Raw genomic sequence first — 26,699 nt, forward strand, 5'->3', positions numbered from 1 at the left:
TCTTTGGCCCCATTTGAACAGAATGAATATACATGCAACGTCACAAGGTGAATAACAGCCCTAAGTTTATGCTGTGGACCAGAAAGCAATGAGAAATTACATTTACCACAGTGGTTAGCAAACCCTAAGGGTTGGTATTTGACGTCATGACGTCACTTCCGGTTTAGGGCGGAAGTAAACTTTTTTTTTTTTTTTTAAAGCAAAAGATCACATTTTTTTTATCTTTTGCTTTTAAAGGTAGAGGAGAGATCTGAGGTCTTATAGACCCCAGATTTCTCCATAAAGTGGACCTGTAAACCCTTATTTCTATTACAAGGGATGTTTATGTTCCTTGTAATAGGTATAAAAGTGATAAAAAAAATTAAAGGAACAATGTAAAAAAAAAAAAGCTGAAAGCACCCCCATCCCTCCATGGCATACATAGGTGGCGTACACATATGTAATGATGTTTGCACCACACATGTGAGGTATTGCCACAAACATTAGAGCAAAAGCAATAATTCTAGCACTAGACCTTCCCTGTAGCTCTAAATAGGTAACCTGTAAAAATGTTTAAAATGTCTCCTATGGAGATTTTTGGGTATCTATGTCGCCATTCCATGAGCGTGCGCAATTTTAAAGCCTGAAACATGTTAGGAATCTATTTACTCGGCATAACATCACCTTTTATATGTTACCAAACAATTTGGTTATATATTGTGTTTTTTGTGCATTAAAATTAAAGTGTATTTTTCCCCAAAAAAATTGCATTTGGAAGACCGCTGCGCGAATACCACGAGACATAAAAAATTGCAATGATCGCCATTTTATTCTCTAGGGTCTCTTCTAAAACAATATATAATGTTTGGGGGTTTCTTAGTAATTTGCAAGCAAAAAATATTGATCTTTTCTTGTAAACAAAAATTGCCAGAAAAGGCTTGGCCTTCAAATGGATATTGTTCATGTTAATCTCCAAACATAGAAAGCTTTACATTTGTGACAGAGTGGCAGGGAAATGAGTCTGTCCTTTGTGTGGTGAAGTAACAGGTTTTTGTCAAACACCTAAAGATGGAAAAAACTTGTAAACCTGCAAAGATTTGGGATTTAGCTCCTAAAAAGAACATTTAATCCGGTTTAATGAACTCTTTCAAGGAATCCTCACCCAATGCCAGCTCCAAGTTCCAACACATTCAATCCATCTAAGGAAGGCAACAATGATATGATCTCCGGTTTCTCCTCCTTGGATAGGATTGCAGCACTTGAATCCAGCATCATCTCTTCCACCGTTGCATCGCGTGAGTGCTCCTCCCAAAAGTGAGTCATCGTATGTCTCACCTCTAAGAAGAGAAATGTAAAGGTTTAGTGAACTGTCCAACCCAACATATGCAATGATTGAGACATGACCCTGTGTATAGTGGTGGTGCCACATCCAATAAATGTATAGAAAGAAAAAGAAGGGGAAAAATCCCCTAGGGATAATAGGACTTAGGCACCCACTGTTAGTGCCGGTTCACACTAACGCGGCACGACTTCGGGGGCGACCTGTGAAGTCGCGTGCACCGTGACTTCGGAGCGACTTGCACGGACTTCACATAATGGAAGTCAATGCAAGTCGCTCCGATGTCGCCCCGAAGTAGTACAGGAACCTTTTTCGCTCCTATTAGAACGGTTCCCGTAGCACACAATGGACCGTGACTTGTCAGGCTGACCAGTCGCCTGACAAGTAGCGGTAGTGTGAATGGGGTCTTAATCTCATGAAGAAATATACGATATTGAATGTATAAAAACATGGTGACATATTTGAAAGAATCAATTCTTAGAAACCATCACATGAAAGAGTATGCACAAAAGTGCTAGACAGCATGCTCCTGAACCAAAAGAACCTATAAAAGGCCCCACATATGCCAGGATCGAATCTCTGTGGGTCACAAGGACAAACGACCTCCTATGTCCGGGTGAAAAGGGTTCAGATGTGTAGATGCCAATGGATGGCTACGCGTTTCACTATACAGCTTCCTCAGGAGATCCTATTGGTGTTTGGATAATAGACATAGAGAGCCCAGTACCTTCTCAGTTTGGAAATGTAGAGTAATGATGATAGCAAGATTATTACTGCTTGGAACTGTCCACTATGGCAAATGAGGTTTAACGTGGAGAAGTGTAAGGTTTTGCACTTGGGGACTAAAAACATAAAAACACAATACACGCTAGGGGGGGAACCCTTGGGGGAATCAAAAATGGAGAAAGATCTGGGAGTCTTGGTTGATGATAGATTAGGCAACAGCATGCAATGTCAAGCGGCAGCTGCCAAAGCCGGCAGAATATTAGCATGCATAAAGAAAGGGATGTATTCCAGAGATAAGACTATAATCCTTCCACTTTATAAAACCCTGGTCCGACCGCATCTGGAGTATTCTGTCCAGTTCTGGTCGCCAGTCCTCAGGAGGGATGTGTTGGAGAGAGTCCAGAGAAGGGCAACTAAACTGATTAGGGGATTGGAGGACCTAAACTATGAAGAGCGTCTGCAATCGCTCAATTTATTCTCCCTGGAGAAGAGACGCCTGAGGGGGGACATGATAGCAATTTATAAATATCTCAATGGGGATCTCAGCTTAGAAAAAAAAGCTGTTCAGTTGAAGGGATTGCATGAGGACAAGACGGCATACAATGCGATTAGAGGAGAAGCGTTTTAACCTCAGGCAACGTGGGGGGTTCTTTACGGTTAGGGCTACAAGATTGTGGAATTCTCTACCACAAGAGGTGGTTTCTGCGGGAAGTATGGTGGCTTTCAAAAGACTCTTAGACGCACATCTCAAGGATCAGGACATTAAGGGGTATGTGAGATGATTACAGCCACACACACCTACACAGGTTGAACTGGATGGACTATGGTCTTTAAACAAGCTCACCTACTATGTAACTATGTAGACGTATCCCTCCTGTTCGGAAGCCGCAGCTCCTCCAAGTGCTGATCCAGTCCCGTGGGAAAGCTCCTCCAGCAGGGAGGCAATGGAGATGTCTCCTAGGTCTCTTTCATGTGATGGTTTTTAAGACTTGAATCTTTCAAATATGTCACCATAATACATTTTGTAGGTTTTTATACATTTGAGTATCGTATATTTCTTCATGAGATTAACAGTGGGTGCCTTTAAAGTCCTATTATCCCTAGGGGGTTTCCCCCTTTTTCTTTCTGTCCAACCCAACACTGCATATTCAATGTAGAACAAGGATCTGAACCAGAGGTGGACAACCTGTAAATAGTGGTCTTTAAAAACAGACATACTATTTCTTATGGAATCTGAGAAATAAAAAGTCATCTAGGAACTCAAGTTCAAGAATCTCTTTTGTTTTAGAGGGATATATACATGAGGTTAGAAAATTGAATTGGCGATTCTCAGTTTCGGTAGGGCTTGACAATTACTGTCTAATACCTGTTAACACCATTTAAGTATTACCTATGGTTACATAAGTAGGCTAAAAAATATCATATGTCCTAGAGTTCAACCTTGACATCCATCACCTGACTAGACAGTATAAAAATGTACAAATGTGAATAATCTTTGTGCCTCGAGTGTTGGAATTTCAAAATAACAAAACATGGTTTTATCGGCGGCACAACAACCGCCTGTGTGAAAGGGGCTTAAAAAGCTCTCCTCGCTTAGGGCTTGTTCGCACTATTTCTATTGACCTACTGATCTGCAAAGATGAATACAGGGCTCAACCAAAGAGCACATAGAAAACCATTGTTCACACCACAGTGTTACTTTAGGGTAGGTTGCCGTATCCCTTACCCAGCCTCCAGGAGTGTTTGTAAATCTGACTGCTAACTGTCAGATGGAAGTGATCTGGCGTCTATGCTGCTGCCCAAATTCTTCCAAACCCCCCAATATGTTCACCCCCACTAAGTTTCTGGGGCTTCACGCTCCCATTAGCATAACCAGGACAAGCATGGCCGCAGCCAAGAAAAAAGGGGAGGGAGATCAACAAATGTCCATTCACTGATCTCCCCTCCCTTGCTAATGACCTTGAAACAACATGTAAAATGTCACTTTCGAGTATTGGTGTAAATTTCCCCAGACAGTATAGCCGGGGAAGAAGCTAATATAGTGCAAACTGTGCTCTAATAGCTTCACTGGAGGGCAAGGGAGACATCAGGGGTCTTTTATACCATACCAACCTGTCACCAAAAAGAATAATAATGATAACATTCATATAGGAGACATTTTTCCTCCTACATGATGAAAAATAAAGTTTAGTGAAAAATATAATTGAAAAATAAGTGTAAAGTTACACCCAAGCACCCCCCAAATCTGATAGCCACTGCCATTCGCTTACAGTGTGTGCAGGCCAGGCACCACTTAGAACAATATCAAAGCAAAAAAAGGAAAAAGAATAAGTAATCCGGGAGTTCTGCACTCCCTATTCACAAAAAGAGGTCCTACCCCTAAAGTGGGGGGAAGGGGGGGTGTATAATTAATATACAGTCAAACAAAGACATATAAAAAAGAAGAAAGGATAAACAAACCCTATGGTTTCCTCTAAAAAAAGAATCTAATAATTGTCACGGGCGGCTGTCTCCGTGTGTATGTAGTCATATAGAGTTTACATACAGGTACAACCCCATTTTATTATACTATAACGGGAAATATCTTCTAATAACCAGGTCAAGCCTCAAAATACTGTATATTAGGATACCATAAGGGCTCGTTTACACTTGCAATTGGGGGGCGGTGAAACCACACTGCGTTTTTACCACCCCTTACATATAACCAGTGAAGTCACAGGCCTCAGATGATACACAGAGATTAAACAAATTCTCGTACATAAGTTGTACCTGTTTATCTGTAGCCTTGTTTCCCCTACCTACTGTATATCCATCAAATTACATCAGTGGGGAGAGCTCTGAGAGCCGATTGGATGGAAATGACACACCCCCTTCACACAGCTCACAGAAAAAAGCTGACGCTGTCAATCTGCTGGAGGTCCCTTCCCTGTCACTGTTTTTTCCCTTGGTGTCAGGAAAACTTGTTAGAAGTGATTCATTCTGATAGCAGAGGAACAAAGCAGTAGACGCAAATGAAAATTAGTGCTCTGGATTGAGACAAGTACACACTATAGAGGGATATGCTTTGTTCATATTTCATGTTTGAGGTTTACAACTACTTTACCTGCTCCCTCTTTTGCTGCAGAAACAGTGATGGGGTTGTACACATGCCATGGCTGCAAGGCTTTGTTTAGCCGCCACAGCAGGTATTACATCCCGTCGTGCAGGATGTATTGTCTGCCGAGCGTGACCAATTCAAGTGAATGGAGCGGCACTGCAAATGCCCCACAACTGCACACTACAGTGATACAATCCCTCCCCAGAGCCTGTCAAATGCTCTCTGAAGAGCAACCCAAAAGCAGATTACTCTTTAGAGAGCAAAGCACATATACATATCACATGTCACATATACCTTACCAAGTTTAACTATGGAATATCTGGACCCTTTTACACGTCTGAGCATGGGATAATCACCAGCAATGTTCCAAATGATAACTAACTATAGTGAAACAAGGTGAGAATGTCTAGGCAAGCCTTCTCTCAATGCAATAAAACTAGACAATTACAATTTCTTCACAACTGTTTAGCTGGCCATACACTATACAGTTAGATTGTACAAATTGCTTTAGATTTACCAAAACGACATAATGTGAAAACAGACCTAAATCTCCCATTCAGTTTGTATGAAATCAACCCTTTCCCTACATAGATGATCTAATATTGGCCATACATGTAGCAATCTGATTGAACAATTCTTCACAGAACTGGATCTATTAACCACTTCCCGACCACCCACCGCCTTATTACTGCGGCAGGGTGGCTCTCCTCCGCAAACTGACATAAGTTTACATCGGTCGCACGCGGGAAGCTAGGGGGCGAGCGTGCGCCGCCTGCGGCGCGCTCCCGCCCCCACTCTACAGCGGGGAAGCCGATGCACGGGTCAGACGGCTTCGATTGCCGTCTGACACCCACGATCACTCCCCGCTGAGAGAGAAGAACCGTCAGCTGTTGTAAACACAGCCGACCGTTCTTCTCCCCGCAATGACCATAGAGCCCATGTGATCCTTCTATATAGGATCACATGTCTCTATGGTCATTTCAGAAGCCACGCCCCCCCCCCCCACAGTTAGAATCACTCCCCTAGGGTCACATTAAACCCCTTGATCACCTATACTGTTAACCCCTTCCCTGCCAGTGTCATTATAACAGTAACAGTGCATATTTTTAGCACTGATTACTGTAGTAATGTTACTGGTACCCCCAAAAGTGTCACAAATGTCAGTTAGGGGTCCGATCTGTCCGACGCAATGTCGCAGTCCTGCAAAAAATTGCAAATCGCCGCCATTTCTAGTAAAAAAAAAAACAATAAAAATTACATAAATCTTTCCCGTAGTTAGTAGACGCGATAACTTTTGCGCAAACAAATCAAAATATGCTTATTGCAATTTTTTTTTACCAAAAATATGTAGCAGAAAACAAATTGGCCTAAAATGTTAAAAAATTTTGATTTGTAATTTTTATTTTTTTTTTGGGAATGTCATATAGCAGAATGTGAAAAATATATATATATATATATTTTTTTTCAGAATTGTCACTCTTTTTTTGTTTATAGCGCAAAAAATAAAAATCGCACAGGTGATCAAATACCACCAAAAGAAAGCTCTATTTGTGGGAAAAAAAGGACGTCAATTTTATTTAGGTACAGAGTCGCACGACCGCACAATTGTCTGTTAAAGTAACGCAGTGCCGAATCGCAAAATAGGGCCTGGGCATTAAGGGGGCAAATCCTTCCGGTCTTAAAGTGGTTAAGCACAGAAAAGCCCCATACTGTGTCATCAGTTGATTTCAGGCAAAACCAATTAATTGCACTGAAATTAATCTGATCGGTCTGGACGGAAAATTAGACTACAGGAAAGCAGATAATTTGATATGATCACATCAAACAAGCTTTTTAAACTTCCAAACGTATTTCTGATTAGACAGTTAATCTATCAAAAATACCACTGTATATAACACAGTTCTGTGTACGGCCATAATAATAAAGCATATTATGCAGTCAGATTGTATGGCCACAAGGGTGATTATGGGCAGATAGAGGAATGGTGTGTCTGAGATCACAGGTGTATGAGGACAGCAATGACCAGGATAGAGGAAGGCCCCTTTCACACATGCTGTCCGTTTGTCCGTTTTTTATCCATCCGTTGATGGATGAAAAACGGACATCAATGTATCTCTATGTAAAAACGGATGACAACGGATGATTGTCCGTTAACATCCGTTTTCATCCGCTTCCGTCAATGTCGGTTTTTTTGAACGGATGAATGCCCTATTTTTCATCCGTCAAAAAAATGGATCGGACGAAAAACGGATGACAACGGATGAAAACGGATGAAAAACGGATGACAACGGATGAAAGCGGATGACAACGGATGAAAAACGGATGACAACGGATGAAAAACGGATGGACAACGGATGAAAAACGGATGAAAAACGGATGACAACGGATGAAAGCGGATGACAACGGATGAAAAACGGATGACAACGGATGAAAAACGGATGACAACGGATGAAAAACAGATAACAACTGACGAAAAACAGATGAAAAACGGATAACAACTGACGAAAAACCGATGAAAACGGATAACAACTGATGAAAAACGGATGAAAAACAGATGAAAAATGGATGAAAAACTGATACATTTTGACGTGACTGAACTGATGAACTGAACGGACGTATGTGTGAAAGGGGCCTAATGGTGTAAAAATCAAAAAAATGTCTGCGCTAAATAAATGTGAATAAAATATTAGGAAGAAAAAAAGCTGCTAACACAGACCCATAGAAAAAAAGTCTAAACAATAAATATACAAATTGTGTAGCGCTAATGCATATACCATTGGCATTAGTTTCGTCATAGTTTCGTCATAGGTTGACTTCTTCTGCGCCCCGGAAGAAGTCAACCTATGACGAAACTAGTCGGGTGGTTCCAGACGTGACGCAGCCACGCCCCCAACATTCAGTCCGAGCTTCTATTGCATCTGCGGGACGCCGCAGCCTTGTTTCTATCTACATGCCGATACACGCTGATATGTCTTCCTATGTAGTAAGTGCAATTTTTTAATAAACGGTGACATTTTAAAATGGTGTCACGCTATGTGCCCCTTTCTTTTCCCTTTGGCCCATATATGGGCTGTATCCTTATGAGAACTTCCCATCTTACTATCATTGGAGCCTGGTGCCTCACACATGAGAAGTGTATTCCTGATGAATCCTTTGCTTAAGAGATCTGCCTGTCTGTGATTGCCTATATGCCTGAAGACCTTGTGGGTCTGGTAAGCAGCTCATTGTGTTCATTTCTCACGGGTGATACAAGGATCGTCTTACTGGATTTTATTGGGACTTTTTTTGCTATCATCTTTAATTCTTTTTGAGCACAATTTTTTTCACTTTTCCTTGGGATACTTATTACAGAACTTTTATATGTTATTCATTTGAAATTTTCACTACTTTTTATTGAGTGGTATTTACATTTTTGAGTGTTATCATTTATAATTTTTTGGTTTCACATGCCAATGGTATATGCATTAGCGCTACACAATTTGTATATTTAGAGGAATGATGTGTCTGAGATCACAGGTGTATGAGGACAGCAATGACCAGGATAGTGGAATGGTGTGTCTGGGATCACAGGTGTATGAGGACAGCAATGACCAGGATAGGGAATGGTGTGTCTGGGATCACAGGTGTATGAGGACAGCAGTGACCAGGATAGGGAATGGTGTGTCTGGGATCACAGGTGTATGAGGACAGCAATGACCAGGATAGGGAATGGTGTGTCTGGGATCACAGGTGTATGAGGACAGCAATGACCAGGATAGGGAATGGTGTATCTGGGATCACAGGTGTATGAGGACAGCAATGACCAGGATAAGGAATGGTGTGTCTGGGATCACAGGTGTATGAGGACAGCAATGACCAGGATAGGGAATGGTGTGTCTGGGATCACAGGTGTATGAGGACAGCAATGACCAGGATAGCGGAACGATGTGTCTAGGATCACAGGTGTATGAGGACAGCAATGACCAGGATAGCGGAATGATGTGTCTAGGATCACAGGTGTATGAGGACAGCAATGACCAGGATAGAGGAATGGTGTGTCTGAGATCACAGGTGTATGAGGACAGCAATGACCAGGATAGGGAATGGTGTGTCTGGGATCACAGGTGTATGAGGACAGCAATGACCAGGATAGGGAATGGTGTGTCTGAGATCACAGGTGTATGAGGACAGCAATGACCAGGATAGGGAATGGTGTGTCTGGGATCACAGGTGTATGAGGACAGCAATGACCAGGATAGGGTATGGTGTGTCTGAGATCACAGGTGTAAGAGCACAGCAATGACCAGGATAGCGGAATGATGTGTCTAGGATCACAGGTGTATGAGGACAGCAATGACCAGGATAGAGGAATGGTGTGTCTGAGATCACAGGTATATGAGGACAGCAATGACCAGGATAGCGAATGGTGTATCGGGGATCACAGGTGTATGAGGACAGCAATGACCAGGATAGAGGAATGGTGTATCTGGGATCACAGGTGTATGAGGACAGCAGTGACCAGGATAGGGAATGGTGTGTCTGGGATCACAGGTGTATGAGGACAGCAATGACCAGGATAGGGAATGGTGTGTCTGAGATCACAGGTGTATGAGGACAGCAATGACCAGGATAGGGAATGGTGTATCGGGGATCACAGGTGTATGAGGACATCAATGACCAGGATAGGGAATGGAGTGTCTGGGATCACAGGTGTATGAGGACAGCAATGACCAGGATAGGGAATGGTGTGTCTGGGATCACAGGTGTATGAGGACAGCAATGACCAGGATAGGGAATGGTGTGTCTGGGATCACAGGTGTATGAGGACAGCAATGACAAGGATAGGGAATGGTGTATCTGGGATCACAGGTGTATGAGGACAGCAATGACCAGGATAGTGGAATGGTGTGTCTGGGATCACAGGTGTATGAGGACAGCAATGACCAGGATAGGGAATGGTGTATCGGGGATCACAGGTGTATGAGGACAGCAATGACCAGGATAGGGGAATGGTGTGTCTGAGATCACAGGTGTATGAGGACATCAATGACCAGGATAGGGAATGGTGTGTCTGGGATCACAGGTGTATGAGGACAGCAATGACCAGGATAGGGAATGGTGTGTCTGGGATCACAGGTGTATGAGGACAGCAATGACCAGGATAGGGAATGGTGTGTCTGGGATCACAGGTGTATGAGGACAGCAATGACCAGGATAGGGAATGGTGTATCGGGGATCACAGGTGTATGAGGACAGCAATGACCAGGATAGGAAATGGTGTGTCTGGGATCACAGGTGTATGAGGACAGCAATGACCAGGATAGGGAATGGTGTGTCTGGGATCACAGGTGTATGAGGACAGCAGTGACCAGGATAGGGAATGATGTGTCTGAGATCACAGGTGTATGAGGACAGCAATGACCAGGATAGGGAATGGTGTGTCTGGGATCACAGGTGTATGAGGACAGCAATGACCAGGATAGGGAATGGTGTATCGGGGATCACAGGTGTATGAGGACAGCAATGACCAGGATAGCAGAATGGTGTTTCTGAGATGACAGGTGTATGAGGACAGCAATGACCAGGATAGGGAATGGTGTATCGGGGATCACAGGTGTATGAGGACAGCAATGACCAGGATAGGGAATGGTGTATCGGGGATCACAGGTGTATGAGGACAGCAATGACCAGGATAGGGAATGGTGTATCGGGGATCTCAGGTGTATGAGGACAGCAATGACCAGGATAGAGGAATGGTGTGTCTGGGATCACAGGTGTATGAGGACAACAATGACCAGGATAGGGAATGGTGTATCGGGGATCACAGGTGTATGAGGACAGCAATGACCAGGATAGGGAATGGTGTGTCTGGGATCACAGGTGTATGAGGACAGCAATGACCAGGATAGTGGAATGGTGTGTCTGGGATCACAGGTGTATGAGGACAGCAATGATCATTATAGGGAATGGTGTGTCTGGGATCACAGGTGTATGAGGACAGCAATGACCAGGATAGGGAATGGTGTATCGGGGATCACAGGTGTAAGAGGACAGCAATGACCAGGATAGGGAATGGTGTATCGGGGATCACAGGTGTATGAGGACAGCAATGACCAGGATAGAGGAATGGAGTGTCTGGGATCACAGGTGTATGAGGACAGCAATGACCAGGATAGGGAAATGGTGTGTCGGGGATCACAGGTGTATGAGGACAGCAATGACCAGGATAGTGGAATGGTGTGTCGGGGATCACAGGTGTATGAGGACAGCAATGACCAGGATAGGGAATGGTGTGTCTGGGATCACAGGTGTATGAGGACAGCAATGACCAGGATAGGGAATGGTGTGTCTGGGATCACAGGTGTATGAGGACAGCAATGACCAGGATAGGGAATGGTGTATCGGAGATCACAGGTGTATGAGGACAGCAATGACGAGGATAGGGAATGGTGTGTCTGGGATCACAGGTGTATGAGGACAGCAATGACCAGGATAGGGAATGGTGTGTCTGGGATCACAGGTGTATGAGGACAGCAATGACCAGGATAGAGGAATGGTGTGTCTGGGATCACAGGTGTATGAGGACAGCAATGACCAGGATAGAGGAATGGTGTGTCAGGGATCACAGGTGTATGAGGACAGCAATGACCAGGATAGAGGAATGGTGTGTCTGAGATCACAGGTGTATGAGGACAGCAATGACCAGGATAGGGAATGGTGTATCGGGGATCACAGGTGTATGAGGACAGCAATGACCAGGATAGGGGAATAGTGTGTCTAAGATCACAGGTGTATGAGGACAGCAATGACGAGGATAGGGAATGGTGTATTGGGGATCACAGGTGTATGAGGACATCAATGACCAGGATAGGGAATGGAGTGTCTGGGATCACAGGTGTATGAGGACAGCAATGACCAGGATAGGGAATGGTGTGTCTGGGATCACAGGTGTATGAGGACAGCAATGACCAGGATAGGGAATGGTGTGTCTGGGATCACAGGTGTATGAGGACAGCAATGACAAGGATAGGGAATGGTGTATCTGGGATCACAGGTGTATGAGGACAGCAATGACCAGGATAGTGGAATGGTGTGTCTGGGATCACAGGTGTATGAGGACAGCAATGACCAGGATAGGGAATGGTGTATCGGGGATCACAGGTGTATGAGGACAGCAATGACCAGGATAGGGGAATGGTGTGTCTGAGATCACAGGTGTATGAGGACATCAATGACCAGGATAGGGAATGGTGTGTCTGGGATCACAGGTGTATGAGGACAGCAATGACCAGGATAGGGAATGGTGTATCGGGGATCACAGGTGTATGAGGACAGCAATGACCAGGATAGGGAATGGTGTGTCTGGGATCACAGGTGTATGAGGACAGCAATGACCAGGATAGGGAATGGTGTGTCTGGGATCACAGGTGTATGAGGACAGCAATGACCAGGATAGGGAATGGTGTATCGGGGATCACAGGTGTATGAGGACAGCAATGACCAGGATAGGGAATGGTGTGTCTGGGATCACAGGTGTATGAGGACAGCAATGACCAGGATAGGGAATGGTGTGTCTGGGATCACAGGTGTATGAGGACAGCAATGACCAGGATAGAGGAATGGTGTGTCTGGGATCACAGGTGTATGAGGACAGCAATGACCAGGATAGGGAATGGTGTATCGGGGATCACAGGTTTATGAGGACAGCAATGACCAGGATAGGGAATGGTGTGTCTGGGATCACAGGTGTATGAGGACAGCAATGACCAGGATAGGGAATGGTGTGTCTGGGATCACAGGTGTATGAGGACAGCAATGACCAGGATAGGGAATGGTGTATCGGGGATCACAGGTGTATGAGGACAGCAATGACCAGGATAGGGGAATGGTGTGTCTGAGATCACAGGTGTATGAGGACATCAATGACCAGGATAGGGAATGGAGTGTCTGGGATCACAGGTGTATGAGGACAGCTATGACCAGGATAGGGAATGGTGTGTCTGGGATCACAGGTGTATGAGGACAGCAATGACCAGGATAGGGAATGGTGTGTCTGGGATCACAGGTGTATGAGGACAGCAATGACCAGGATAGGGAATGGTGTGTCGGGGATCACAGGTGTATGAGGACAGCAATGATCATTATAGGGAATGGTGTGTCTGGGATCACAGGTGTATGAGGACAGCAATGACCAGGATAGGGAATGGTGTGTCGGGGATCACAGGTGTATGAGGACAGCAATGACCAGGATAGGGAATGGTGTGTCTGAGATCACAGGTGTATGAGGACAGCAATGACCAGGATAGGGAATGGTGTATCGGGGATCACAGGTGTATGAGGACAGCAATGACCAGGATAGAGGAATGGAGTGTCTGGGATCACAGGTGTATGAGGACAGCAGTGACCAGGATAGGGAATGGTGTGTCTGGGATCACAGGTGTATGAGGACAGCAATGACCAGGATAGGGAAATGGTGTGTCGGGGATCACAGGTGTATGAGGACAGCAATGACCAGGATAGTGGAATGGTGTGTCGGGGATCACAGGTGTATGAGGACAGCAATGACCAGGATAGGGAATGGTGTGTCTGGGATCACAGGTGTATGAGGACAGCAATGACCAGGATAGGGAATGGTGTGTCTGGGATCACAGGTGTATGAGGACAGCAATGACCAGGATAGGGAATGGTGTGTCTGGGATCACAGGTGTATGAGGACAGCAATGACCAGGATAGGGAATGGTGTGTCTGGGATCACAGGTGTATGAGGATAGCAATGACCAGGATAGGGAATGGAGTGTCTGAGATCACAGGTGTATGAGGACAGCAGTGACCAGGATAGGGAATGGTGTGTCTGAGATCACAGGTGTATGAGGACAGCAATGACCAGGATAGGGAATGGTGTGTCTGGGATCACAGGTGTATGAGGACAGCAATGACCAGGATAGGGACTGGTGTGTCTGAGATCACAGGTGTATGAGGACAGCAATGACCAGGATAGCGGAATGGTGTTTCTGAGATCACAGGTGTATGAGGACAGCAGTGACCAGGATAGGGAATGGTGTGTCTGGGATCACAGGTGTATGAGGACAGCAATGACCAGGATAGGGAATGGTGTATCGGGGATCACAGGTGTATGAGGACAGCAATGACCAGGATAGGGAATGGTGTGTCTGGGATCACAGGTGTATGAGGACAGCAATGACCAGGATAGAGGAATGGTGTGTCTGGGATCACAGGTGTATGAGGACAGCAATGACCAGGATAGAGGAATGGTGTGTCTGGGATCACAGGTGTATGAGGACAGCAATGACCAGGATAGGGAATGGTGTATCGGGGATCACAGGTGTATGAGGACAGCAATGACCAGGATAGGGAATGGTGTGTCTGAGATCACAGGTGTATGAGGACAGCAATGACCAGGATAGGGAATGGTGTGTCTGGGATCACAGGTGTATGAGGACAGCAATGACGAGGATAGGGAATGGTGTGTCTGGGATCACAGGTGTATGAGGACAGCAATGACCAGGATAGCGGAATGGTGTTTCTGAGATCACAGGTGTATGAGGACAGCAATGACCAGGATAGGGAATGGTGTGTCTGGGATCACAGGTGTATGAGGACAGCAATGACCAGGATAGAGGAATGGTGTGTCTGGGATCACAGGTGTATGAGGACAGCAATGACCAGGATAGAGGAATGGTGTGTCTGGGATCACAGGTGTATGAGGACAGCAATGACCAGGATAGGGAATGGTGTGTCTGAGATCACAGGTGTATGAGGACAGCAATGACCAGGATAGGGAATGGTGTGTCTGGGATCACAGGTGTATGAGGACAGCAATGACCAGGATAGAGGAATGGTGTGTCTGGGATCACAGGTGTATGAGGACAGCAATGACCAGGATAGAGGAATGGTGTGTCTGGGATCACAGGTGTATGAGGACAGCAATGACCAGGATAGGGAATGGTGTATCTGGGATCACAGGTGTATGAGGACAGCAATGACCAGGATAGGGAATGGTGTATCGGGGATCACAGGTGTATGAGGACAGCAATGACCAGGATAGGGAATGGTATGTCTGGGATCACAGGTGTATGAGGACAGCAATGACCAGGATAGCAGAATGGTGTATCGGGGATCACAGGTGTATGAGGACAGCAATGACCAGGATAGGGAATGGTGTATCGGGGATCACAGGTGTATGAGGACAGCAATGACCAGGATAGAGGAATGGTGTGTCTGGGATCACAGGTGTATGAGGACAGCAATGACCAGGATAGAGGAATGGTGTGTCTGGGATCACAGGTGTAAGAGGACAGCAATGACCAGGATAGGGAATGGTGTGTCTGGGATCACAGGTGTATGAGGACAGCAATGACCAGGATAGGGAATGGTGTATCGGGGATCACAGGTGTATGAGGACAGCAATGACCAGGATAGGGAATGGTGTATCGGGGATCACAGGTGTATGAGGACAGCAATGACCAGGATAGGGAATGGTGTATCGGGGATCACAGGTGTATGAGGACAGCAATGACCAGGATAGGGAATGGTGTGTCTGGGATCACAGGTGTATGAGGACAGCAATGACCAGGATAGGGAATGGTGTGTCTGGGATCACAGGTGTATGAGGACAGCAATGACCAGGATAGGGAATGGAGTGTCTGAGATCACAGGTGTATGAGGACAGCAATGACCAGGATAGGGAATGGTGTGTCTGGGATCACAGGTGTATGAGGACAGCAATGACCAGGATAGGGAATGGTGTATCGGGGATCACAGGTGTATGGGGACAGCAATGACCAGGATAGGGAATGGTGTGTCTGGGATCACAGGTGTATGAGGACAGCAACGACCAGGATAGGGAATGGTGTGTCTGAGATCACAGGTGTATGAGGACAGCAATGACCAGGATAGCGGAATGGTGTTTCTGGGATCACAGGTGTATGAGGACAGCAATGACCAGGATAGGGAATGGTGTGTCTGGGATCACAGGTGTATGAGGACAGCAATGACCAGGATAGCGGAATGGTGTTTCTGAGATCACAGGTGTATGAGGACAGCAATGACCAGGATAGGGAATGGTGTGTCTGGGATCACAGGTGTATGAGGACAGCAATGACCAGGATAGGGAATGGTGTGTCTGGGATCACAGGTGTATGAGGACAGCAATGACCAGGATAGGGAATGGTGTATCGGGGATCACAGGTGTATGAGGACAGCAATGACCAGGATAGGGAATGGTGTATCGGGGATCACAGGTGTATGAGGACAGCAATGACCAGGATAGGGAATGGTGTGTCTGGGATCACAGGTGTATGAGGACAGCAATGACCAGGATAGGGAATGGTGTGTCTGGGATCACAGGTGTATGAGGACAGCAATGACCAGGATAGGGAATGGAGTGTCTGAGATCACAGGTGTATGAGGACAGCAATGACCAGGATAGGGAATGGTGTGTCTGGGATCACAGGTGTATGAGGACAGCAATGACCAGGATAGGGAATGGTGTATCGGGGATCACAGGTGTATGGGGACAGCAATGACCAGGATAGGGAATGGTGTGTCTGAGATCACAGGTGTATGAGGACAGCAATGACGAGGATAGGGAATGGTGTGTCTGGGATCACAGGTGTATGAGGACAGCAATGACCAGGATAGCGGAATGGTGTTTCTGAGATCACAGGTGTATGAGGACAGCAATGACCAGGATAGGGAATGGTGTGTCTGGGATCACAGGTGTATGAGGACAGCAATGACCAGGATAGCGGAATGATGTGTCTAGGATCACAGGTGTATGAGGACAGCAATGACCAGGATAGGGAATGGTGTGTCTGGGATCACAGGTGTATGAGGACAGCAATGACCAGGATAGGGAATGGTGTGTCTGGGATCACAGGTGTATGAGGACAGCAATGACCAGGATAGGGAATGGTGTATCGGGGATCACAGGTGTATGAGGACAGCAATGACCAGGATAGGGAATGGTGTGTCTGAGATCACAGGTGTAAGAGGACAGCAATGACCAGGATAGGGAATGGTGTGTCTGGGATCACAGGTGTATGAGGACAGCAATGACCAGGATAGGGAATGGTGTATCGGGGATCACAGGTGTATGAGGACAGCAATGACCAGGATAGGGAATGGTGTATCGGGGATCACAGGTGTATGAGGACAGCAATGACCAGGATAGCGGAATGGTGTGTCTGGGATCACAGGTGTATGAGGACAGCAATGACCAGGATAGGGAATGGTGTGTCTGGGATCACAGGTGTATGAGGACAGCAATGACCAGGATAGAGGAATGGTGTGTCTGGGATCACAGGTGTATGAGGACAGCAATGACCAGGATAGGGAATGGTGTATCGGGGATCACAGGTGTATGGGGACAGCAATGACCAGGATAGAGGAATGGTGTGTCTGGGATCACAGGTGTAAGAGGACAGCAATGACCAGGGTAGGGAATGGTGTGTCTGGGATCACAGGTGTATGAGGACAGCAATGACCAGGATAGAGGAATGGTGTGTCTGGGATCACAGGTGTATGAGGACAGCAATGACCAGGATAGGGAATGGTGTGTCTGGGATCACAGGTGTATGAGGACAGCAATGACCAGGATAGCGGAATGGTGTTTCTGAGATCACAGGTGTATGAGGACAGCAATGACCAGGATAGGGAATGGTGTGTCTGGGATCACAGGTGTATGAGGACAGCAATGACCAGGATAGGGAATGGTGTGTCTGGGATCACAGGTGTATGAGGACAGCAATGACCAGGATAGGGAATGGTGTATCGGGGATCACAGGTGTATGAGGACAGCAATGACCAGGATAGGGAATGGTGTATCGGGGATCACAGGTGTATGAGGACAGCAATGACCAGGATAGGGAATGGTGTGTCTGGGATCACAGGTGTATGAGGACAGCAATGACCAGGATAGGGAATGGTGTGTCTGGGATCACAGGTGTATGAGGACAGCAATGACCAGGATAGGGAATGGAGTGTCTGAGATCACAGGTGTATGAGGACAGCAATGACCAGGATAGGGAATGGTGTGTCTGGGATCACAGGTGTATGAGGACAGCAATGACCAGGATAGGGAATGGTGTATCGGGGATCACAGGTGTATGGGGACAGCAATGACCAGGATAGGGAATGGTGTGTCTGAGATCACAGGTGTATGAGGACAGCAATGACGAGGATAGGGAATGATGTGTCTGAGATCACAGGTGTATGAGGACAGCAATGACCAGGATAGCGGAATGGTGTATCGGGGATCACAGGTGTATGAGGACAGCAATGACCAGGATAGGGAATGGTGTGTCTGGGATCACAGGTGTATGAGGACAGCAATGACCAGGATAGGGAATGGTGTGTCTGGGATCACAGGTGTATGAGGACAGCAATGACCAGGATAGGGAATGGTGTATCGGGGATCACAGGTGTATGAGGACAGCAATGACCAGGATAGGGAATGGTGTGTCTGAGATCACAGGTGTAAGAGGACAGCAATGACCAGGATAGGGAATGGTGTGTCTGGGATCACAGGTGTATGAGGACAGCAATGACCAGGATAGGGAATGGTGTGTCTGGGATCACAGGTGTATGAGGACAGCAATGACCAGGATAGGGAATGGTGTATCGGGGATCACAGGTGTATGAGGACAGCAATGACCAGGATAGGGAATGGTGTATCGGGGATCACAGGTGTATGAGGACAGCAATGACCAGGATAGCGGAATGGTGTGTCTGGGATCACAGGTGTATGAGGACAGCAATGACCAGGATAGAGGAATGGTGTGTCTGGGATCACAGGTGTAAGAGGACAGCAATGACCAGGGTAGGGAATGGTGTGTCTGGGATCACAGGTGTATGAGGACAGCAATGACCAGGATAGGGAATGGTGTATCGGGGATCACAGGTGTATGGGGACAGCAATGACCAGGATAGAGGAATGGTGTGTCTGGGATCACAGGTGTAAGAGGACAGCAATGACCAGGGTAGGGAATGGTGTATCGGGGATCACAGGTGTATGAGGACAGCAATGACCAGGATAGGGAATGGTGTGTCTGGGATCACAGGTGTATGAGGACAGCAGTGACCAGGATAGGGAATGGAGTGTCTGGGATCACAGGTGTATGAGGACAGCAATGACCAGGATAGGGAATGGTGTGTCGGGGATCACAGGTGTATGAGGACAGCAATGACCAGGATAGAGGAATGGTGTGTCTGGGATCACAGGTGTATGAGGACAGCAATGACCAGGATAGGGAATGGTGTGTCTGGGATCACAGGTGTATGAGGACAGCAATGACCAGGATAGGGAATGGAGTGTCTGGGATCACAGGTGTAAGAGGACAGCAATGACCAGGATAGGGAATGGTGTGTCTGGGATCACAGGTGTATGAGGACAGCAATGACCAGGATAGAGGAATGGTGTGTCTGGGATCACAGGTGTATGAGGACAGCAATGACCAGGATAGGGAATGGTGTGTCTGGGATCACAGGTGTATGAGGACAGCAATGACCAGGATAGGGAATGGTGTATCGGGGATCACAGGTGTATGAGGACAGCAGTGACCAGGATAGGGAATGGAGTGTCTGGGATCACAGGTGTATGAGGACAGCAATGACCAGGATAGGGAATGGTGTATCGGGGATCACAGGTGTATGAGGACAGCAGTGACCAGGATAGGGAATGGAGTGTCTGGGATCACAGGTGTATGAGGACAGCAATGACCAGGAAGTCTGTACAAAGCAATGACAGGGGGCGTGGCTCTTCAGTAGTCAGGGACAGAAGAGAATCCCCGGAGACAGAAAACATTTCCCAATGAACTGTGTAACGGATCTGATTTCCAAGTGTCAAGTTTACCAAACTAGAAGAATGTGAGCGCACACGACACCGAGAAATCCTGCAAATGTTCCATTGTCATAAAAGAATTCCTCTGTGCAGTTCAAATCTTGCAAGCTAGTTATACGCTATCAAATCTGATTGAACAATCTCCTTTAACCTGGCCATACGCACTTCGATAAACAACTTTTTTTTTTCCAATTAACCACTTACCGCCCGCCCGCCGTCATATGACGGCGGGACGGTGCGGCTATTATCCTGGGCGGACGTCATATGACGTGACCCAGTAAATGCACGGCAGGCGCGCGATCGCGGGCGCGCCGCCGTGCACTGCCGGTGTCGGCGTGTCCCCGGGACACAGCCGGTCACCGGCAGGGGGGAAACAGCCAATAGGCATGGCTGTTTCCCACGTGATCGGCTGTGTTCCAATGACACAGCCGATCACAATGGAGGCGGCCGGGAGATGACCGCGCATGCGCGATCGGGAGCGCGCAGCGCGGTCATGTCGGTGGCACTGTGTTCCGTAGGAACACAGCTGTCACCGGCGGTAGTAAACAGTCACTGACAGTGACTGTTTACTAAGTGATCGGCTGTAAATCCATTCACAGCCGATCACAAAATATAAACACAGAGCAGTAACTCAGTGTTACTAGCTCTTCTCCCCTCATACAGTTTCCAGTATGAGGGGAGAAGAGCTAGAAATAGTGAGTTACTGCTCTGTACACCTGTAAAAAGTAAAATCACACTAAAATCATAGTAATAAAGGTCCCCACACAGTCCCCAGCCCCCCCCCCAATGTCACCTGTCACCCAACAGTCACCTCATCAGTGCCCAGAAATTGACACCCATAACGTTCACATGTGAGCGCAGCGATCGCGGGCAAAATCACCGCGATTCTGCCCGCGATCCGGAAATCATTGCAAATTGCGGGACGCCTGTGCGTTGCCCGTGATTTGCAATAGCACCCCAAACGCTGTGCGATGTTGCCGCCATTTCCGCCTGCCAAATCGCAGTAACATCGCGCAAACATCGCATGACGCCCAAAAAAGTACAAGAGTTTCTTTGGGGCGTCATGCGTTGTTTGCGTGATGTTACCGCGATTCGGCAGGCGGAAATCGCAGCAACATCGCACAGCGGGCAACGCACAGGCGTCCCGCCATTTGCAATGATTTCTGGATCGCGGGCAGAATCGCAGTGATTCTGCCCGTGATCGCTACGCTCACATGTGAATGTAGCCTAAAGTTCACCGGTCACCAGAGACTGCCATCAGTACCGCCGTGCACCATCGCCCGTCACCTGTCACCCATCAGTGACCATCGCCCCGTCACCTGTCACCCCATCAATCACCGTCACCTGTCACCCCATCAGTCATCGTCATCTGTCACCCCATCAGTCATCGTAACCTGTCACCCCATCAGTCACCGTCACCTGTCACCCCATCAGTCATCGTCACCTGTCACCCCATCAGTCACCGTCATCTGTCACCCTATCAATCATCGTCACTTGACACCCCATCAGTGATCGTCACTTGTCACCCCATCAATCATCGTCACATGTCACCCGGTCAGTGATTGTCATCTGTCACCTCATCAATCATCGTCACCTGTCACCTCATCAATCATCATCACCTGTCACCCCATCAGTCATCATCACCTGTCACCCCATCCGTCATCGTCACCTGTCACCCCATCAGTCATCGTCACCTGTCACCCCATCAGTCATCGTCACCTGTTTGCCATATACATGCAATCACTTACTGACCGCCTAACGACTATATGCGTCGGCCATTAAAAGCTAAATACTGGGGTTATGGCAGAAGATAGCCCCCATAACCCCGGTATTTTTTGAAACGGCGGGCGGTCGGCTTTCAGATAAGGGTGGTCCCAGTGGCGGATTCGCCGCGGAATTACCCTTACGGTGCAGGGGAAGAGGTGCCCCCCCCCCCCTCCTGCCGCGTCCCAGACGTTTTCCCAGCTTACCGGACCCGCCGGCAGCGGGGAAAACTATCCGGTCCCGGATCCTCAGAGACAGGAAGTCGAGTGAGGGCAAGATGGCCCTCACTCAACTCTATGGTCTTGGAGGACCGGAGCTACGTCAAAAGATGTTGCCTAGCAACCGGTTTAAAGGGCCGCTTTTTTTTTTTGCTTTTTTTTTTTTCCTCTTTCAACAATTTTTTTTTTTTTTTTTTCTTTTTTAGTGTAGTTGTGAGGTGTGAGGTCTTTTTGACCCCAGATCTCACAATAAAGAGGACCTGTCATGCCTATTTCTATTACAAGGGATGTTTACATTCCTTGTAATAGGAATAAAAATTATCAAAACATTTTTTTTTTTTAAACTGTGTAAAAATAAAAAAATAATAAATAAAATAAATAGGAAAAAAAAAAAAAATTAAAGCGCCCTGTCCCCGTTAGCTCGCGCGCAGAAGCAAACGCATACGCAAGTCCCGCCCACATATGTAAACGGTGTTCAAACCATACATGTGAGGTATCGCCGCGATCGTTAGAGCGAGAGCAATAATTTAAGCCCTAGACCTCTTCTGTAACTCTAAGCTAGTAACCTGCAGAAATTTTTAAAATGTTGCCTATGGGGATTTTTAAGTACCAATGTTTGGCGCCATTCTGTGAGCATGCGCAATTTTGAAGCATGACATGTTGGGTATCTAATTACTCGGCGTAACATTATCGTTCACATTATGGAAAAAAAATTTGCTAAATTTACTGTTTTCTTATTTTTTAGATCAAAAAAGTGATTTTTTTTAAAAAAAAATCGCATTTGGAAGACTGCTGCGCAAATATGGTGTGATAAAAAATATTGCAACGATCTCCATTTTATTCTCTAGGGTCTCTGCTAAAAAAAAATATATAATGTTTGGGGGTTCCAAGTAGTTTTCTAGCAAAAAAATGATTTTAGCTTGTAAACACCAAGTGTCAAAAATAGGCCCAGTCTTAAAGTGGATAAATGGACAACTTTGTGTAAAGCGCTACTTGGATGTTAAGCCTATGTATGTGGCCAGGCTGTGAAAAAGTGTTACACATGTGGTATCGCCATACTCAGGAGGAATAGCAGAATGTATTTTGGGGTGCAATTTTTGCTATGTACATGCTATGTGTTAGAAATATTGCATAAATGGACAGCTTTGTGTAAAAAAAAATGTGTTTTCATTTTCTTTCCACATTTTCCAAAAACTTGTGGAAAAAAATGACATATTCAAAAGACTCATTATGCCTCAAAAATTATACGTTGGGGTGTTTGCTTTCCAAAATGGGGTCATTTTATAGGGGTTTCCATTGTCCTGGTGCTCCAGGGCCTTCAAAAGTACGATAGGTTGTCAGGAAATTATATGTGAAATTTGTGCTCCTAGAATGCCGGACGGTGCTGGTTGGATGTTAGGCCTCTGTATGTGGCCAGGCTGTGAAAAAGTCTCACACATGTGGTATCGCCATACTCAGAAGGAGTAGTAGAATGTGTTTTGGGGTGTAGTTGCAAGTATACATGTGCTGTGTGAGAGAAATAACCTGTTAATACGGCAATTTGTAAAAAAAAAATAAAATAAAAAAAAAAATCTTCATTTTGCAAAGCATTGTGGGAAAAAATTACAACTTCAAAAAACTCACCATGCCCCTTATTAAATACCTTGGAATGTCTACTTTCCAAAAAGGGGTCATTTGGCGGGTATTTGTACTTTCCTGACTTTTTAGTGTCTCAAGAAATGAGATAGGCCTTCAGTACATCAGGTGTGATCAAGTGTGATCAATTTTCAATGATTCACACCATAGCTTGTGGACTCTATAACTTTCACAAAGACCAAATAATATACACTTACTTGGGTTATTTTTACCAAAGATAAGTAGCAGTATAAATTTTGGCCAAAATTTGTGAAGAAAAATTACTAATTTGCAAAATTTTATGACAGAAACAAAGAAAAATGCGTTTTTTCACAATATTTTCAGTCTTTTTTTATTTATAGCACAAAAAATAAAAAACCCAGTAGTGATTAAATACCATCAAAAGAAAGCTCTATTTGTGTGAAAAAAAGGACACAATTTTTGAATGGGTACAGTGTTGCATGACTGAGTAATTCTCAGTCAAAGTGTGAGAGCGCTGAAAGCTGAAAATCGGTCTGGGCAGGAAGGGGGTGAAAGTGCACTGTAGGTAAGTGGTTAATCACTTCTCATAGGAAATAAATTATAACAGACAACCCATTTGAGCATAATGCCACATACAGTGTAAGGGACCTGCCTGCCTAGATACAAATTGAATTGATTGAATGCATCTGCCTTCATATTACATAGTTTTAGTATCCTAAAGAAAAAATGTAATCAGATTGTACAGTGTATGGCCAGTTTAATACTGTAATATACACATATGTATAAAATCTATATCTCAGCATCATACGCAGTGTAAGAGATACAGAAGAGCCTCTGACCAATGACAGGTAAGAAGAGCAGATATACTTCTGGCCAACAAGGAAGCCCCATATATTAGGAGATCTTCAGGAGAGAAAATCTGGTGAAAGGACAAGTTCCCTACAGAACAAACAGTACAGTACAACCCTTACATCCCATCATAAGTGACATCATTTGCCCAATCCACTCAGTCCAATCACAGGGGACATCATAAGTCCTATCACAGGTGACATCATTATCGCTTCGAAGGTGACATCATCAGCCCCATCACAGGTGACATCACCAGTCCAATCACGGGTGACACCATTAGTCCCTATACAAGTGACATCATTAATCCCTTTACAGGTGACATCATTAGTCCCTTCACAGGTGACATTATAAGTCCCTTCACAGGTGACATCAGCCCCATTACAGGTGACATCATTAGTCCCATCACAGGTGACATCATTAGTCCCTTCACAGGTGACATCACCAGTCCCATCATTAGTCCCTTGAAAGGTGACCGTCCAATCACAGTTGACATCACTAGTCCCTTTAAAGGTGGCATCATCTGCCCCATCGCAGGTGACATCACCAGTCCCATCACAGGTGACACCATTAGTCCCTTTACAAGCGACATCATTAATCCCTTCACAGGTGACATCATCATTCCCTTCACAGGTGACATCATCCGTCCCTTCACAGGTGACATCAGCCCCATCACAGGTGACATCATCAGTCCCATCACAGGTGACATCATCAGTCCCATCACAGGTGACATCATCAGTCCCATCACAGGTGAAATCATAAGTCCCTTCAAAAGAGAAATCATAAGTCTCTTCACAGATGACATCATCTGTCCCTTCACAGGTGACATCAGCCCCATCACAGATGACATCATTAGTCCCATCACAGATGACATCATTAGTCCCATCACAGATGACATCATCCGTCCCTTCACAGGTGACATCAGCCCCATCACAGATGACATCATAAGTCCCATCACAGGTGAAATCATAAGTCTCATCACAGATGACATCATTAGTCCCATCACAGATGACATCATCCGTCCCTTCACAGGTGACATCAGCCCCATCACAGATGACATCATAAGTCCCATCACAGGTGAAATCATTAGTCCCATCACAGATGACATCATTAGTCCCATCACAGATGACATCATTAGTCCCATCACAGATGACATCATTAGTCCCATAACAAGAGAAATCATAAGTCCCATTACTGGTGAAATCATAAGTCCCATCACAGATGACATTATTAGTCCCATCACAGATGACATCATTGGTCCCATCACAGATGACATTATTAGTCCCATCACAAGTGAAATCATAAGTCCCATCACAGGTGACATCATTAGGCCCATCACAGGTGACATCATTAGTCCCATAACAAGAGAAATCATAAGTCCCATCACTGGTGAAATCATAAGTCCCATCACAGATGACATTATTAGTCCCATCACAGATGACATCATTGGTCCCATCACAGATGACATTATTAGTCCCACCACAAGTGAAATCATAAGTCCCATCACAGATGACATGAGCAGTCCCATCACAGGTGACATCATTAATCCCATTAAAGGTGAAATCATTAGCCCCATCACAGATGACATTAGTCCCATCACAGATGACATTAGTCCCATCACAGATGACATTAGTCCCATGGTATAACTGTCACCTGTCCATCACCCCCCACATTCTGATCACTCACCATTCGCCATGGTAGCTGCTGCAGTTTAAGACGTCAAACGTGAGAATCTTTGAAATGAATCCACAGTATATGTACACACTATAATAAACTATCTCTATATATCTCTATATATATATTAATATTGCACTATATAAAACAATTAGCTAGCAGGAGAACAACATTAAACGAACGTCCCTGTCTATCCTATGACAGTGTGAATGGCCACTCTGGTGCGACTGAAGCTCCTGCTGTATCTATTATATCTCCTGCCCCGAGGCCTCATTCGAACGATTATCGCAGGAGAAGACACACTCCGACCTGAGCTATATATACGGAGAACGTGTACCACCTCTCTCCACACACCGGCACCACGACACGTCATGGGCATCGGACATGCTGATTAGCGGGCTACGCCTCTCTAATTAATGATTGGCGGATAAGGGCTCAGAAGGCGGTAAGAAGCCAATGAGACAATGGCTGGGCGGGGTTATGCGGAGAGATTCTTTCGCTAGAAGGGTCATACAGTTTAGCGGGGAGGGGGCGTGTACTAGATGTGGCAATGTGCCAAAGTGAGGGGCCCTGGTGTCAGGGTAATGCTGGAGATATACAGGATTCTGAGAAACTTCAACA

The 26,699-nt window shown here is 45.8% G+C and overlaps 1 protein-coding gene across 1 annotated transcript in view; it reads right to left on the bottom strand.

Moving 5' to 3' along the window:
* Window positions 1–26,429, bottom strand: part of LOC309565810 (uncharacterized protein) — a 78,473-nt gene extending 52,044 nt beyond the window's left edge. The window contains exons 1-2 of the mRNA XM_082270814.1: window positions 26,091–26,429; window positions 1,142–1,316 (exon numbers count right to left, since the gene is read on the bottom strand). Of these exons, the coding sequence (XP_082126940.1) occupies window positions 1,142–1,316; window positions 26,091–26,100 (185 nt within the window). The 5' untranslated portion in view covers window positions 26,101–26,429. The remainder of the gene's footprint in view (window positions 1–1,141; window positions 1,317–26,090) is intronic.
* Between the last annotated feature and the right edge of the window lie 270 nt (window positions 26,430–26,699).

This window comes from Pelophylax lessonae (assembly GCF_965119305.1).
Source record: "Pelophylax lessonae genome assembly, chromosome: 10".
Lineage (NCBI taxonomy): Eukaryota > Metazoa > Chordata > Amphibia > Anura > Ranidae > Pelophylax > Pelophylax lessonae.